Source organism: Anarhichas minor, unplaced genomic scaffold (assembly GCF_050575085.1).
Source record: "Anarhichas minor isolate MPS153535 unplaced genomic scaffold, ASM5057508v1 ptg000003l, whole genome shotgun sequence".
Taxonomy (NCBI): Eukaryota; Metazoa; Chordata; class Actinopteri; order Perciformes; family Anarhichadidae; genus Anarhichas; species Anarhichas minor.
Window position 1 is genome coordinate 10233441 of NW_027466449.1, and position 13703 is coordinate 10247143.

A 13703-nucleotide genomic window follows, 5' to 3' on the forward strand; every position below is an offset into this window, starting at 1 on the left:
AGATGGAGTCTGATGAGACGTAGATGGTGTTGTAAGAAGTACCTCAGAGTGAATTGTAAATGATGTTTAGAATAAGGCTACAGCTAATGGACAAGAAGAATAAAGACAAGTGACAGAAGAGGGCAGGAGGAGAAAGAGAGTTAAAGATAAATAAATCAAAAATCAACAGTAATGCAGTTCTGTTTTAGTTTTTGATGCATTTTTGGAAAGTTGGGAAATTCAGTCCTATCGGGGAGTCAGGTGACGTTGGAGTAGAGAGAATCAGTTATCAGTTTGTTTCCACCATAGTGGTGATAAAACTGATTTATTTTATAACAATGATTTGTAATGGATGGAAGGTGCAGACAAAAGATGGTATCCTGCAGAAAGGGAAGGGAAGGTTTTCTCCTCATGCAGGAGGAGAAAACGCTTGTGTGAGTCGCTCTAAAAGGTTGTTGAAAGCGACATGTATTTTTGTCATTTCCTTTGCAGGACTTACATAAGTAGAGACACACATGGACCTTGTGTGCCTGTATTCTCGTTACATTGTGGAGACAGTCTGTTCACATTGCAGGGACTCGGCATCTGTAAACAGTAAATTATTTGCGATGGTTAAAGCGGTTATGCTAATGTTGTTTTCATGCCTCTGCGACAGCGACAGCCATGGCTGGGTGGCGTTATGATTTTGGGTTGCCCCTCCGTACTTCCGTCCGTCTGTCTGTACGTATGTACCCTTCTTGTGAACAAGAAACGCCTGAAGGGGATTTATTCAAATTTGGCACAAACGTCCACTTGGACTCAAGGATGGACTGAATAGAATGTGTTGGTCAAAGGTTAAAGTCACTGTGACATCACAAAATACATTTTTGTAACACAAGAAATAATATACTTATCATGAAAACTTCACGCAAATGTCAAAAAATTATGAAGTGTTTTGGACAGTCATGGATGTAAACTGCATCTTGACTGGTTGGCAGAGGCATACAACCAAGAGGACTGGATTCTAGTTTCATAATAAAATCAAAATGTTATAATTGCCAACAAATTATGAATTGCCTGCTCTTTTCAATGGTGTGCTGGACACAATGTATCAGGAAGTTGTGTTTTCTTTTTTATTCTTTAGAAAAAACAGAAAGTTTAAAAACAGTTATGGTGCCAGTATGCATGAGTTTTTGGTCTACACACTTCATGCAGCGCACACAAAATCTTGAACTTCTGTTCAGGATATTGCTATTATGCAAATGTATTTTATAGAGATGTACTGTCAGGGTAAAGGTTATAGTTAATCATCCAGGGAAGTAATGTAAGTCAATACAATTTACTCAGCGATGACAAAAAAGTGTGTGTATGTGTGTGTCAATAGGAAAAATGAGGTAAAAATAGTTGACAGAACTGTTTCCTTATTTCTTCACAGCAGGTAAGTACACATATTCCCTACCCAAAAACATTTGTGTAATCACTCACAAAATGCAGCAAAAAGAAGGTGCTTTTTACATGCTTAAGTAAGCCGGGAATATACTGTATTTAATCATCAAACTGTTTCAAAAGGGGGATAAAACAAATGTCACCGTTCTTCAGAAAAACAAATTGTGTAACATTTTGAATAAATGTGTTTACACTCTGACATTTAGAGATTTTCAGAGACGTCTTTAATGATAAAGCAGCTTTTGAAAATATGAGATAAATGTGACATTTGTTATTGTGGTTTTTTTTTATCGGTGTTCGATCAATTTATTCCCAGTTCTAAACATTTTATGTCTTTTAATATTGTTACACAAAGACACGTTTACTTGTTAACCACACTGTCCTTAAATGCTTCTCCAACTTTTGTCACTTCTAATTCTTGAAACATTTGCAAAGGACCGCTGTTCTAAAAGTCGGCCCGGTCCAGTGGTTTGGAATAGCTGATTTAACTTGTTGCATATCAGCATCTTTTACTTAAACTTGTATATTTTTATATATTTGTGTGGAGTAGCTACAAAATGACCTGCCATGAATGATATGGCTTTGCCTCTTTTTTCACTTTTTCTATTTAAGTGCAAACATCTACAGTAACAAGTCCCCTTAGAACCACGAATTACAAGTGAATATCAGGTCTGCTGGTGTCATTGGGTCTCATTTTAGGACTATTAGTTTATTTGTGTGTGACTGTGACATGTTTTTTAAATGAGGCATTTGTTAGCTAAAAAGTAATAAATTAAAAAAAATAATGATTGTGATTACTAAATGTGCTTGTCAAAAACAGACTGGGTCCAACACAGTGTTCATAATGCCCATATTAATGTCATTTTTGTTGTTTTGGAAATTAAATTCCATTTTGTTAATGGAAAACAGGAAAGTGTAATCTGAAGTGTTTACCCCTCTGAACATGCAGTTAGTCATCCTGCTGCCCTAACACATTCTGTATTACCACCCTGCAACTACTGTACCTAATGGTTACACACAACCACAGTGATCATCATTGAGTGCGTGCCTTCAGCTGAGGCTCCCAGCTTACATCACAGGAGTCTTGTTTTTGTCTCCAGGCAGTAAAGTTGATCAGAAGCGTGTTACGTTCGGTCATTTTGCCGGAGGCCTGATGATTCACAGAACTGCAGCTCAGCAACCGCTTCATTGCACTCATTTATTTCTACTTTGTAATATTACAGCAACAACCTCCTGCAGCCTAACTCCTGGCGCAGTGTTGTGAAGGCATGCAGGATGAATGAAGTGTATGAAGCAAAGCTCACCTCTCACCGACAGACTCCAAAGTGTGGCTTATGAGCTGTGTGTAGCTACGCACTGGATTCTTCCTGAGGCAAAGTTTCTTTTTATTTTTTTCCAGGGTGATGCAGCAGACTGAAATATTGGTACAGGATGCTAAAGAGATATTTCAGTTTGGACCACACTGGTGCATTGACCAGCTGCCATCATTAGAGCCTAAAACCTAAACAGAATTAAAGCCATGTTGTATATGTAGCCTCCTTCTTTCCCATGGGTCTGAAAAATGTTGCAAATTTTATAATAAAGGCTTTTTGGCCAACATAACTTTATATTTTAAGCAAGTTGCATGTCATGGCAACCAAAGGCCGAGCCTTGCTGAAGTTTGTCTACATAAGAAACAACACACGATGAAATGCTCAACACTTTTGCAGACTTTATTGAGAGGAACACTTTATAATTTAGTCAAAATGTCCTCAGAACAAAGTAGATACCAGAAAGATTGATTCTGTTAATGCAGCCAACAATAAAGGGAATATACATCTTTGGGAACTTCTAGCACACAAGCAAAGACTAGAGTTGTGCCTGAGAGTGTCATGAGACTGGTCGAGTACTTCAAAACGTTTGTGTTGACAACAGAGGACTGGTCCTTAGTGAGCTCATTAGATTCCATTAAAGCTGTTGTGTTTTGAAAATAACTTTGTCCGAGTTTTATTTTTCAGATGTGAAATATGTCAGAACCGTCACACTGGAGGTTTCTCTGTGTTTGCGCAGAAATATTTATCTGAAGTAGGAACTTTCTTCGTCCTCAGTGAAGCCTATAATGCTTCCTCCATTCTCCTCTCCAATCCTCCTCCCCCTCTTCCTCCTTCTGAGTCCCGGGGTGTGGAGCTACGAGGCTCCTGAGGATAAGCAGGATGCGTTTGCTAGAAAAGCCTGTCCTGCTTTCCTGACCTTCACCAACGCTGCCTACCTGGCTGGAGTCACAGTGGAGTTGCCCTGCCACTGCAAACCACAACAGGTAACTGGACCAACCACAAAGTAAACACGTCTACTTAAACATGTTGATATGCTTTAATGTTCAAGGGTCCTAACTTTCTGTCAGTTGATGTCATTCACACACACCACAACTAAGGTATATATAGGAGAAAAAAGGGCCATTGCAACCGTAAAACATTCAGTGTTTGTCAGTCTGAGGACAATAGTCAGATATTATTATATCTTATATATTATTTATGTAGAATCAGCATACAATTTTACTTAAGATTGCTACCGATTTACACACAAAAAAAGAATACAATGATGGAGATAGGTTTGCCTTTTCAAGGGTTCATGTAGCAAATGGCACCATTGCTTTTAATTCATTGAATTGACTGAATGTTCTTTGAACGAATGAGTACTGTTTTGAAAAAAGATCCAAATAAGAATCGGTTTGGTGAACTGCAGGTCTAAAGATGTGTCATACAATCCTCCTTTTTGCATAAATTTAGTCCAGCATTTCATGACAATACTACTTTTTATGGCTTATTACAAAAGACATAAAGGGAGGATGAGATCCTCAGAAGGTATGGCATGGTTAGGTGAGTTGTACCAATCAGAAGCACGTATTTGATCGATGTAATGAGCATAACATAACAGTGCAGGAAAACCCGTCCTATCCTCTTTTCTTTGTACAATACAGGCTGTGCTAATCAAAGCTGCTCTGTTGCTGCAATTCACAGCCTCTCGTCAGCTTTACAGACGAGTAGGATATGTTTAAGATGGACAAATATGCAGAGGAAGATATCAAGCAGTTAAATGGAGCTGGGCAAAACAGAAGAGGAATAAAAAAGAGGATGAGAGAATGTCTTTATTCACAGCATCTGCTGAAGTAATTTGAGTTTCTGGTATTGATCAACTGACCGACATTATTGACCGTCAGAAGATATATTTTAGTTATCATTAAGTTCTCTGTGTGTTTCAGATCAAATCCGTTGTGTGGTTCTTTAGGAAACATCACGGCGGCTCCAAGGAGACTAGAGCCCTGACAGATCACCATGGCAACAGGCTGCTGGACCCTAATCTCGTCCCTCTCGGTGGCGAGCTGCGGAGTCGATTCTCCATCCGTCTCTTCAGCCTGCTGATCTTCAGAGTGGAGCCCGACGACTCCGGCATCTATATCTGCGGTTCCGCTCACAAAGACTTCTTCTATGGTTACGACCTGGACATCCAGGAGGCCCGAACGCTCAGCTTCCTCCCCAGGTGACAATACAGACGCGTAGTCAATGACTGTGACTTTTATTGGACATAGGATATCAAAGCTGTCAAATTGTTAGCATTGATGATGATGAATGTGTTGATTTACTGAAAAGTACAATTGTCTCAAATGGTGTCCAGTGGACAAGAATCAACACCCAATATCAATTCTGGTTGCACATCCCTAGCGTGTTTCTGCAAACCTTATGGCTACATCCCATTAACACCGGAGACAATATTTGATTCCGTTCACTGTTAACTGCTTCAGATTTTACCTCCCACATGATCACGCCGATGGGTGAAAGACAGAGAAAAACAAGAGGTTTATGAACAACCAATGATCACAAATTGGACAGTGTTATAGTGTGTCCTATTTTTATCTTGGTGAATGACAAACCCATGATGAACCACTGATTTAAGTGACTCTAATTCAAATTTGACGCTACTAGGACCCCTTCTGAAGGAATGAGCAAGAGAAGGAAAGAAACAAAAGGATTCGGCTCTACTGAGCCGCTGTACCGAGTCTTCACCAGCTTCAGGCCCTGGTCGGTCTGTGATCGCTGTGGAGTACCTGGAGAGCAGGTTCGTGCGGGACTCTGCTATGTCCACTCCCAGTACCTGCATTTACGCTACAGACGGGCCAATCAGACAGTCACTTCATGTGGCTCAGGAGCAGTGCCCAGGGCGTTTGGACAACTGAAGCAAAGCGGCGTCAGAGCCAAGCTGCAGGTCAAAAGCTGTCAAGTAACTTGTCAAGCTCAAGCTCCGCCATCCTCCAAAATCATTGCTCTGATGGCATTTCTTGGACACAAGTAAGCAAGTAGATAACTATATAGAGGTTCACATAAAAGACAGGATGTGGAGGCTAGATGGGTGATTGAGCAGCTAATTGTAAAGTGCTTTAGATAAAAGCATTATATAAATGCAGCCATATTATTTAGGAAAATGGCTGCAATCTAAGAGAACTGGGATTTTCAAAGTTCCAGTGTCAATGCTGTTATTATTTAATCAGTCCATATTTAAGCCTAAAAGTGTCAAGCTGCAAAATTCATTGGAGAACTGGAGAAAAGCCTCTGGGGTTCACCAAAAACAACCCACAGTAAAATCCATCCATCCATCCATTTTCATTTAACTTGTCATGTCATTAGTAGTAGTTTGCATAGAACTTTTTTACCTGATAAAAGGACCAACATCAGCAGGAATTATGCTCTGGGGACCATGAATCTGTCCAGATATTTTCTTGTAGACCCAAGTTTGTTGGAGTGACACATTTTACTACCGGCAATGTCAGAGTTGATTACTGCTCGTAGGTCCAGAATGTGATTCATGATATATCCACCACCCAATGCCTGTTGAGACCATACCATCAATATTTGCTTAAAAAATAATGATCTCTTATCAATAAATAGAGATTTTCCTGTTGAACTCACTCTGTGTAATTACAGTTTACAGGAGCACCAAAACCTCTCTCTAATACAAATTATCTCTGTTTCTGTGTTGGAGTTCTGCGTCATTGCCAGTGTTCTACCTGAGCCACGCTGCGGACCGTATCCTGACCCTGGGCTGTCCCGGGGCACGTGCTAACATGGCCGTGGCCTGGGACAGAGGCGTTGAACCCATCTATCGATCTGAACGCTTGACAGGTCGTAACCTCAGCACCACGTCCCCCAGGCTGCTGATAGACACCGGACACCACCTGGTGTTTCAACCTGCAAAAACTCAGGACTCTGGTACAAACTACTGATTAGTGTGATGAATTACACCTGTGTCACTCAGTCAGGACAAGTTTTGTGATAAACGCACACGCTGTTACGCTTATATTCTATTATGCTGCTCTCCAAGTGGTGTTTTGTTTACTTTCCTCACAAGCTACTTTGCATGATACATTTTGATGCAGTCAAACTAAACCCCTTTGGCACAAAATGGCACCCTCTTCTCCCAGTGTTTGTTCTTGGTTTATATTTATATTAGTTATATTCCTTACCTGCCCACAAGTAGTCACTATTGAGTTTCCCTCCTCAGTCACTTGGCTGCACAGCTGTCTCTCATCACATGCTAGTTCCAGTGTATATAAAGCAATCCCTTTGCAATCAAACTATACGTCAATTTCTCTCATTTCAAAATGATGTGACAAGTAATAGGCAGTTTTTTTGTTTCATTTAACTAAGATACCCATTTCTGTTAATTAGGTGTCTACTACTGCTGGCTGCGGGGTCACCAGGCTGCTGAGATACGTCTGCTGGTCTACGCCCATTTGGGGCGGGGACAGTCGGTGACATCACATCCTGACTTCTGGAAAGCTCTCAAGACTGTGTTGAGATCATATGTTGTCATGACAGCTGTATTTTGCCTGCTGGTGTTCGGCAGAGCTGGAGTCAGACACCTCAGAGCCACCAGAGAAACACACGAGGATTAAACTCATTTAAATAGTATTACTTAAATGAATGCTTTAAACTCGTCTTTATCAATTTTCCAATTAGGTGAAAGTTGGAAGGTTTTACACTTTGGGGGAATGTCATTAAATTCACAAATTTTAACTGAAAGCATATAGATAATCCTTTAAGTACCTTTAATAAGGCAGGTTTACTGTATAGTCAATAATATACAGGTGAAGGATATGATCCGCTCCTCTATCACCTGCAATCTGTTGAACAGCCTGCAAACTAAAACACTAGTGACAACAAAAGCAGCCAAAATGTTACAAACTAAAGTAATTTCCAAGTATCCTTCATTATCCCACAATGTCACACCTTAATGCACCTTAATGTTTTAACTTCATTATCTCATATATTTCACTTTCATATACACTTATTTTTGTGGTTGCAATTCTTGATTACGGAAGAATAGAATAGATCAATGCAGCTCGACAAAAAGCAGACTCAACTTGTTTGTAATGACGGTCTGGAGTTGTGTAGTACCTGCAGGTGTTGAAATCTCCCTTGAATAACTTGGCGCTGCATGAAGGCAGACGAGAGATGAACAGAATCAGAGACAAGATATCTGGGTTCCTGCTGTTAGACAGAGGGGCCGTCATATGTGTCCTCCTTAAGACTTCTCTCCACCCTGAGAGCCGGAGGGATGAATACAGAGACACTTGTTCCTCCACAGCTATGGCCTCCACTACACTCCCTCTCAGTCCACTTTCTTTCATCCCACCACCCCCTCTCTCTGAATCGAGTAACTAAATCTCCATACGATTTTTTTTTTGTTGCCTAAAACCTATTGTTGTTGATTGATTCAGGTCCAAATCTCAACATTTTAGTGCAAAGTATTTGAATACATATGTGTTATGAATATGCATAGCAACTGCCCTCTGCTGGGTGAAATCTGACTATTGCAATTAAACTTTGCTATTGGCTGATCTGGAGGCAGGTGGATTATATGAAGGAAGCCCTTGTCATCAATCAACACCCCCTCCTATAAAACCAACGTAGCCTGACATTACAGTCTGTGGAGAGAAGAGTAGTTGTTACCCTTTCAATTAGCCTGTGAATTGCTTATACCAATGGCTAGCAACCATGTAGCTAGCGTTAATGCTAATCGCAAGCTCACACATCCCAGCCTGACACAAATTCACTCAAATTCACACATGTTTATAATATTTTACTGTATTTTGTCACTTTAATTCCTTTACAGCACTCTCACCCATAATTCTAGTAATTGTCAGAATGCCAGCATGAGCTAATTAAATGGGTAACAATGATTCACAAGAAGAGAAATATCAAGTCAAGAGTCTTTTACACAAAATACAACTATTAACCCATTTGTGGCCATAGCTAATCATAAAATGTGAATGAATTATAGCCATGTCTTCAGTCAATCAGCTATAAAGGACCACTATTTTATGAATGATGGTTGTCTTGGTCCAGACCTTTTAATCCAACTACTCCACCTCAAGCCGTTGTCGGAAACAAGGAGTAATAATAACAACAACGGAGACCACTACGGACAATATTGGCCCTGCTATCGAGGCTGTTATCGAGCTGTGTTACGCGCAAGCTAACATCACACAAAGGACACAGCTACAAAGAAACTGCCTTATATCCTTCATAATGTCTGGTTATATAACATGTTACATCTGTCCTTTTCCCCTCCACATGCTTTAGTCCTATCGACTGCAGCATCAACCGGGAAAGTTGTCAGAGGAGCCAGTTTGCAATTATAATGGAAACAGTAAAATTATGGCATTCATGCTACAAAACAATCCAACAGGATGTGTGCTTGCATGCGTGCGATTGGGCGGTTGACGTTGTGTTGTAGCAACTTATTTTAGAGGAGCGGACAGCATATATTGAAATGAAGGAGAGGGTTGTGTTTTTCGCACACAGGTAATTTGAAAAAGTTGAAAATAGTGGTTTGACAATAAAATTCCAATTCAACCATATCCACCTATTTACTTTTATTTATTTATTCAGAGCTGTCATATCACTTGGTAAACAATATTTTTTTTCAGTTAACTTACTCGTATGAAAAAATACTTTGAGAGCATAGTAGTAATTCAAACTACTTTTACTTCTTCAACTTCTTCTTCTACGGATTAAAAATCACGGATCGCTGTTGCTCATGGCAACCTACTTCACCTACTTCCTGAGCTTTTTTCACATGTCCGTCACATTTGGTCTCCAAATTACATAGTGCTACTGACGTGGCAGATATTTTTGCAGTTATTAGTCAGAAGGTGAGATTTACCGTCATTATTGACACGGCGGTGATGCTGTAAGGACCGAGGCACGTAAGCAAAGCTCGCCCTCTGGAATATTATCGCTTGATCCAGTCTGAGCTATAGGGATGCCTTGGTATCTCTCAGAAGGAGCTGGAAGAAGCAGGGAGGGTGAAAGGTTTCTCTACGATACTTTGCTAAGCCTACTGCCACCACAACCGGGAGTAGAATAAGAGGTAGAACGGAACCTGGACATTTGAATCATCTTAATGTTTTTCTAAACAGCTGTGCTGTCGAATAGTGACAGAACACTTACTATAAAAAACTTTACTGTACTTCCGACATCATTTAAATCACCAACAATGTGACAAGAAAGCGAACATTAATTGCTTATGTGCAGAGATGGAAACAAAAAATGCTGTAAATGGGGGATGCTGCACTCTGGATGCAGAGACATTGAGCACAGAATAGGCTGTTGTACTGTATATAAGCACATTATTTATTGCTCACAATATTGCACATACTGTGTCTTTTCTCGTCACGTGTCCTTGAGCAAAAAGTAGAAAGCAACCAAACTCTAATCTAATCCTGCGCAAAGAAATATAACTGCTGATTTGTGTTGGAGGTGAATGAGACGCCGTCCTCTCCCTGAGCAGCACCACACTGCTTTATTTGCTCCTGTAAGGAAACTTTACTTCATCTTGAGCCGATTGTAGCTGGCAGACGAAGGATGGAAAAAAAGCGAAGGAGACAAATTTGGACCACGCATCACAGCCATTAATCAACTTGTTAGTGCATCCAGGCCAGCAATGTAGGATGCCGGATGTCTGCTGGATGATGAATGAACAGAGACAAGTGCCTTAACCTTGTTTTGCCTCAGGAATACAGACAGAATGTTTAAAGCTTTCTGCAGCAACGGTACCTGCCCGCTGCTTTGCTGCTCCACCAGATCAATGAGAAATAATTCCAGTTATTTCTCATTTGCTGCCACCTTGTTGATTGAAGTAATTGCCAAAAAAGTGAACACACTCATTGCAGCACTCTGTAATAATAATAATGCCCATCTGAGCCAATAAGGCGGTAGAATAGGGTCCTACCACCTCAAATCTATGCTCCCAATGACAACTGAAAACTGCCACCCGCTGGTGGGAATGATGGTGGTGATGAACATTTGAAGCAGGTGTTTTCAGTGCCTTCCAAAATGACCAATATGGCCCTCAAAATGTCTTGGGTAATGTAAAGGAAAGATTGTGGTAAAGTTTTAAAGAAGCTTTTGTTGATAGGGGACGGGATGTGAAAAGTGATCTCTCATGTTGTTCATCCAATCGCTTACCCTTACCTCTACCCGAGTATTGTAGCGTAAATAGAAAAGAGTCGTATCAGATGCATCAGCATGGACCATTCAGCCCAGATCCCCATGAGGATGATTTTGCCCAGGTTTATGGAGGTGCTTTATTGCTGTAGAACAATTCTTTGCCACATCAATCTAATGCTCTTGTTATTTGTTTTTTTTAATGGAAGGCTGTACATCTTGCCAGCTGTTGTACATAAAGACCAGGTTTCATTAGATGGGAGACATTGAGGAAAAAAGGAATGAAATAAATTGCTATAACATTTTAAACTGAAACGACACGAAGAAGAATTCCAAGTCGATATGCGAATCCTTCGTCAAGAAGATTTCCACAGCTTGTTAGGTGAAAACATGCTCCTAAACAGAGCAGAACATTCTGTATCTTCACAGTCACACAGAATGTGACACAGAGTGCAATGCTGATAGTTTTCCCTTGGTGCATTGTACACTATTTTCCACTTTTGCTGTTGCGACAGTATTGCATATGCACCTGTCCTTTGAGGACTTGAGGCATTAGGTGATAATAAATATGACAAACTATGCTACAGAATTTTCTCTCATACCCCGTACGTAGCCATTTAAGATGCTAAACGCAAAATTCAGAGCATTTCTAGTGCCTCCACATGGCTGTTAACATGGCGACGGCTGAGCTGGCAGCTAACAGCTAACTGTGCTAAGAACAACAGTGCTGACAGAGCTAAGAGTTTCACTGAGGGAGAAACGAAGGGTAGGGGCTATGCTTGTGAGACGATGCCGTGGGATAGCGTTATCAACTGTAACCACTGTATGAGCATAGGGCAGAGCCCACTCAAATGCACTAAAATGCACTAAAAAGGCACATGTAAACAAAGCACAGAGAACCTCAGAGCACAACACGCCCAGAGGGAGAGTGAGTTCATTGTCTGATCAGGTAGACATTATGCTGTAAATATCATACAAAGAACCTTTAATGAAAGATTGTTTTGGTTTCCCTTGTCTTGCTTTTGAAATGTCTTTTTGTCAGACTTCTACTCCTTGGAGATAATATTTAGTTTTCTGTGGTGCTCACCACATTAAAAAAAAGCTATTTAAAAAGTGCCTTGTCATTGTGTCTTTCGAGATAAACACTATCAACAACTTCCATGGGGACTACTGCAGTAGTGCCAATTCAAAACTGGTGACAGTCTGTGTACATTCAAAATAACTGGGACTGGGAGCTTGCTTCCAGTTGCAGGCCCCAATGATTCAAATGTTTCGATTCAAAACATGACCTAAAGTACAAGTGTTTTTGTAAGAACGGAGAGTAGAAGTGGCTCGTCGTACAGCTGCAGGGAACAGAAAACACAAACAGTCCCATAGTCCCATTTGTGATGATTGTTCATAATCTGCTCTGTATGAAATGTATTTGAATGTGACCCCACCTCTCCATTTTGATCATCGGCCTCCAGTTTATCTCTGGCGAACACAGTAACATCATAACAGCATTGGAAGTGCTAACCTAATCTAAGATCATTCATTAGATATAATACATATTGTAAAATTGAATCTCATTTACGAAAGGGGTCCTGGCCGCAATAGCAGTGTAAAAGATTTACACGGGCACCACAAGTAACGAAAAAAGGAAAACGGTAAAGATAAAAACCAACATAAAAACGTAAAGAAAATCCCACAAAAGAGACCTACATTCAGTGCATAAATGATCCTTAATGCTGTGTTCAAACAACTTATGCTTACAAAATAATCTTTTTAATACTACAATGATCTGGGCGGAAACCTGAATCACAATATAACAATCCCATTTTGATAAACTGTAACACACAGTGTGACCGCATTAGCTTGTTATTACTGTAAAGGGACTAAAGACACATCTGTTACTTTTGTCTAAGTAAGTTCTAAATACTGTCAAATGATTATAATTATGACACTTGAAACAATAAACCCATTTGTCATTCAAGAAAAATGATTACATGAGTGAATTTACTTTCCATGATTCGAAACAGCTTTCCATGTAAAGCACTGCAACAGTATGACGTCTCCTCGTGAGTTTTTATGATTCTGGGGGTTCAAGGATACAGTATTGTGTGCTGTAGGTGCTGACATAGTCAGACTCTTATTGGTTTGGAGAAAATAGCTGCCATGCACTATGTTGCAATACAGAAAATAAAGCAAAAGTACAAACCGGTCTGAAGAGCAGAGTAAACATCAGGTGGGAAGAATAGATGGAGAGGGGATGTTGAGGTTGAAAAGGAGATGAAAGAGTGCAGCTGAAGCACATTGGAGAGGATTGCTCATAACTGGCTCCAAAGGTGGTCAAGGCCATTAATGGTCTGTGCGGATGTTTACAGTGGGAAAGATTGACAAAGTCAAAGATGAATGATGGGAGTCTCACAGCTAGTCAGCTGTCAGTGTCACGTGTGTTGGAAAAGAAAAACCTAAAACTTATTTTATTCAATCCAGCGGTCAACACAGGACACATAACGGCTCATGTTATATGCCCATAAATGCGACCCCAAGTGTATTTTTACGCTCCAAGTATATTTTCTTCAATACAGTGCCTGTCTAGAAACAGATGAAGGACTGAAGTTACCGAAATAGCCCAGTATCAAGTAGTATCAGTCAAACAATACCTGCAATCGACCCTTTTTGTGCGACCATCATGGGTATCGAAGTCCTGTATATACTGGAATCATGTTTTTTTTAAAACCATCTAGCAGTGACGGTTGAGGGTAAGCAGAATGTTTATTTTGGTCATTAAATCTGACAGCGGTAGAACACATATTTACAGCAGTTTATTTTTTC

The 13703-nt window shown here is 40.3% G+C and overlaps 1 protein-coding gene across 1 annotated transcript; it reads left to right on the forward strand.

Moving 5' to 3' along the window:
• Window positions 1–3502: 3502 nt before the first annotated feature.
• On the forward strand, window positions 3503–7330 carry LOC142950865 (Ig-like V-type domain-containing protein FAM187A). Its single transcript, XM_076092532.1, has 5 exons — window positions 3503–3700; window positions 4643–4920; window positions 5364–5726; window positions 6418–6644; window positions 7104–7330. Exons 1-5 carry the CDS (start codon window positions 3503–3505, stop codon window positions 7328–7330), a joined length of 1293 nt encoding a protein of 430 aa, XP_075948647.1.
• Window positions 7331–13703: the final 6373 nt, after the last annotated feature.

Coding starts and splice junctions, on each gene's coding strand:
- LOC142950865 (XM_076092532.1), top strand. CDS start 3,503: ATGCTTCCTCCATTCTCCTCTCCAATCCTCCTCCCCCTCTTCCTCCTT. Junction 3,701..4,642: donor GCCACTGCAAACCACAACAG/GTAACTGGACCA, acceptor TGTGTGTTTCAG/ATCAAATCCGTTGTGTGGTT. Junction 5,727..6,417: donor ATGGCATTTCTTGGACACAA/GTAAGCAAGTAG, acceptor TCTGTGTTGGAG/TTCTGCGTCATTGCCAGTGT.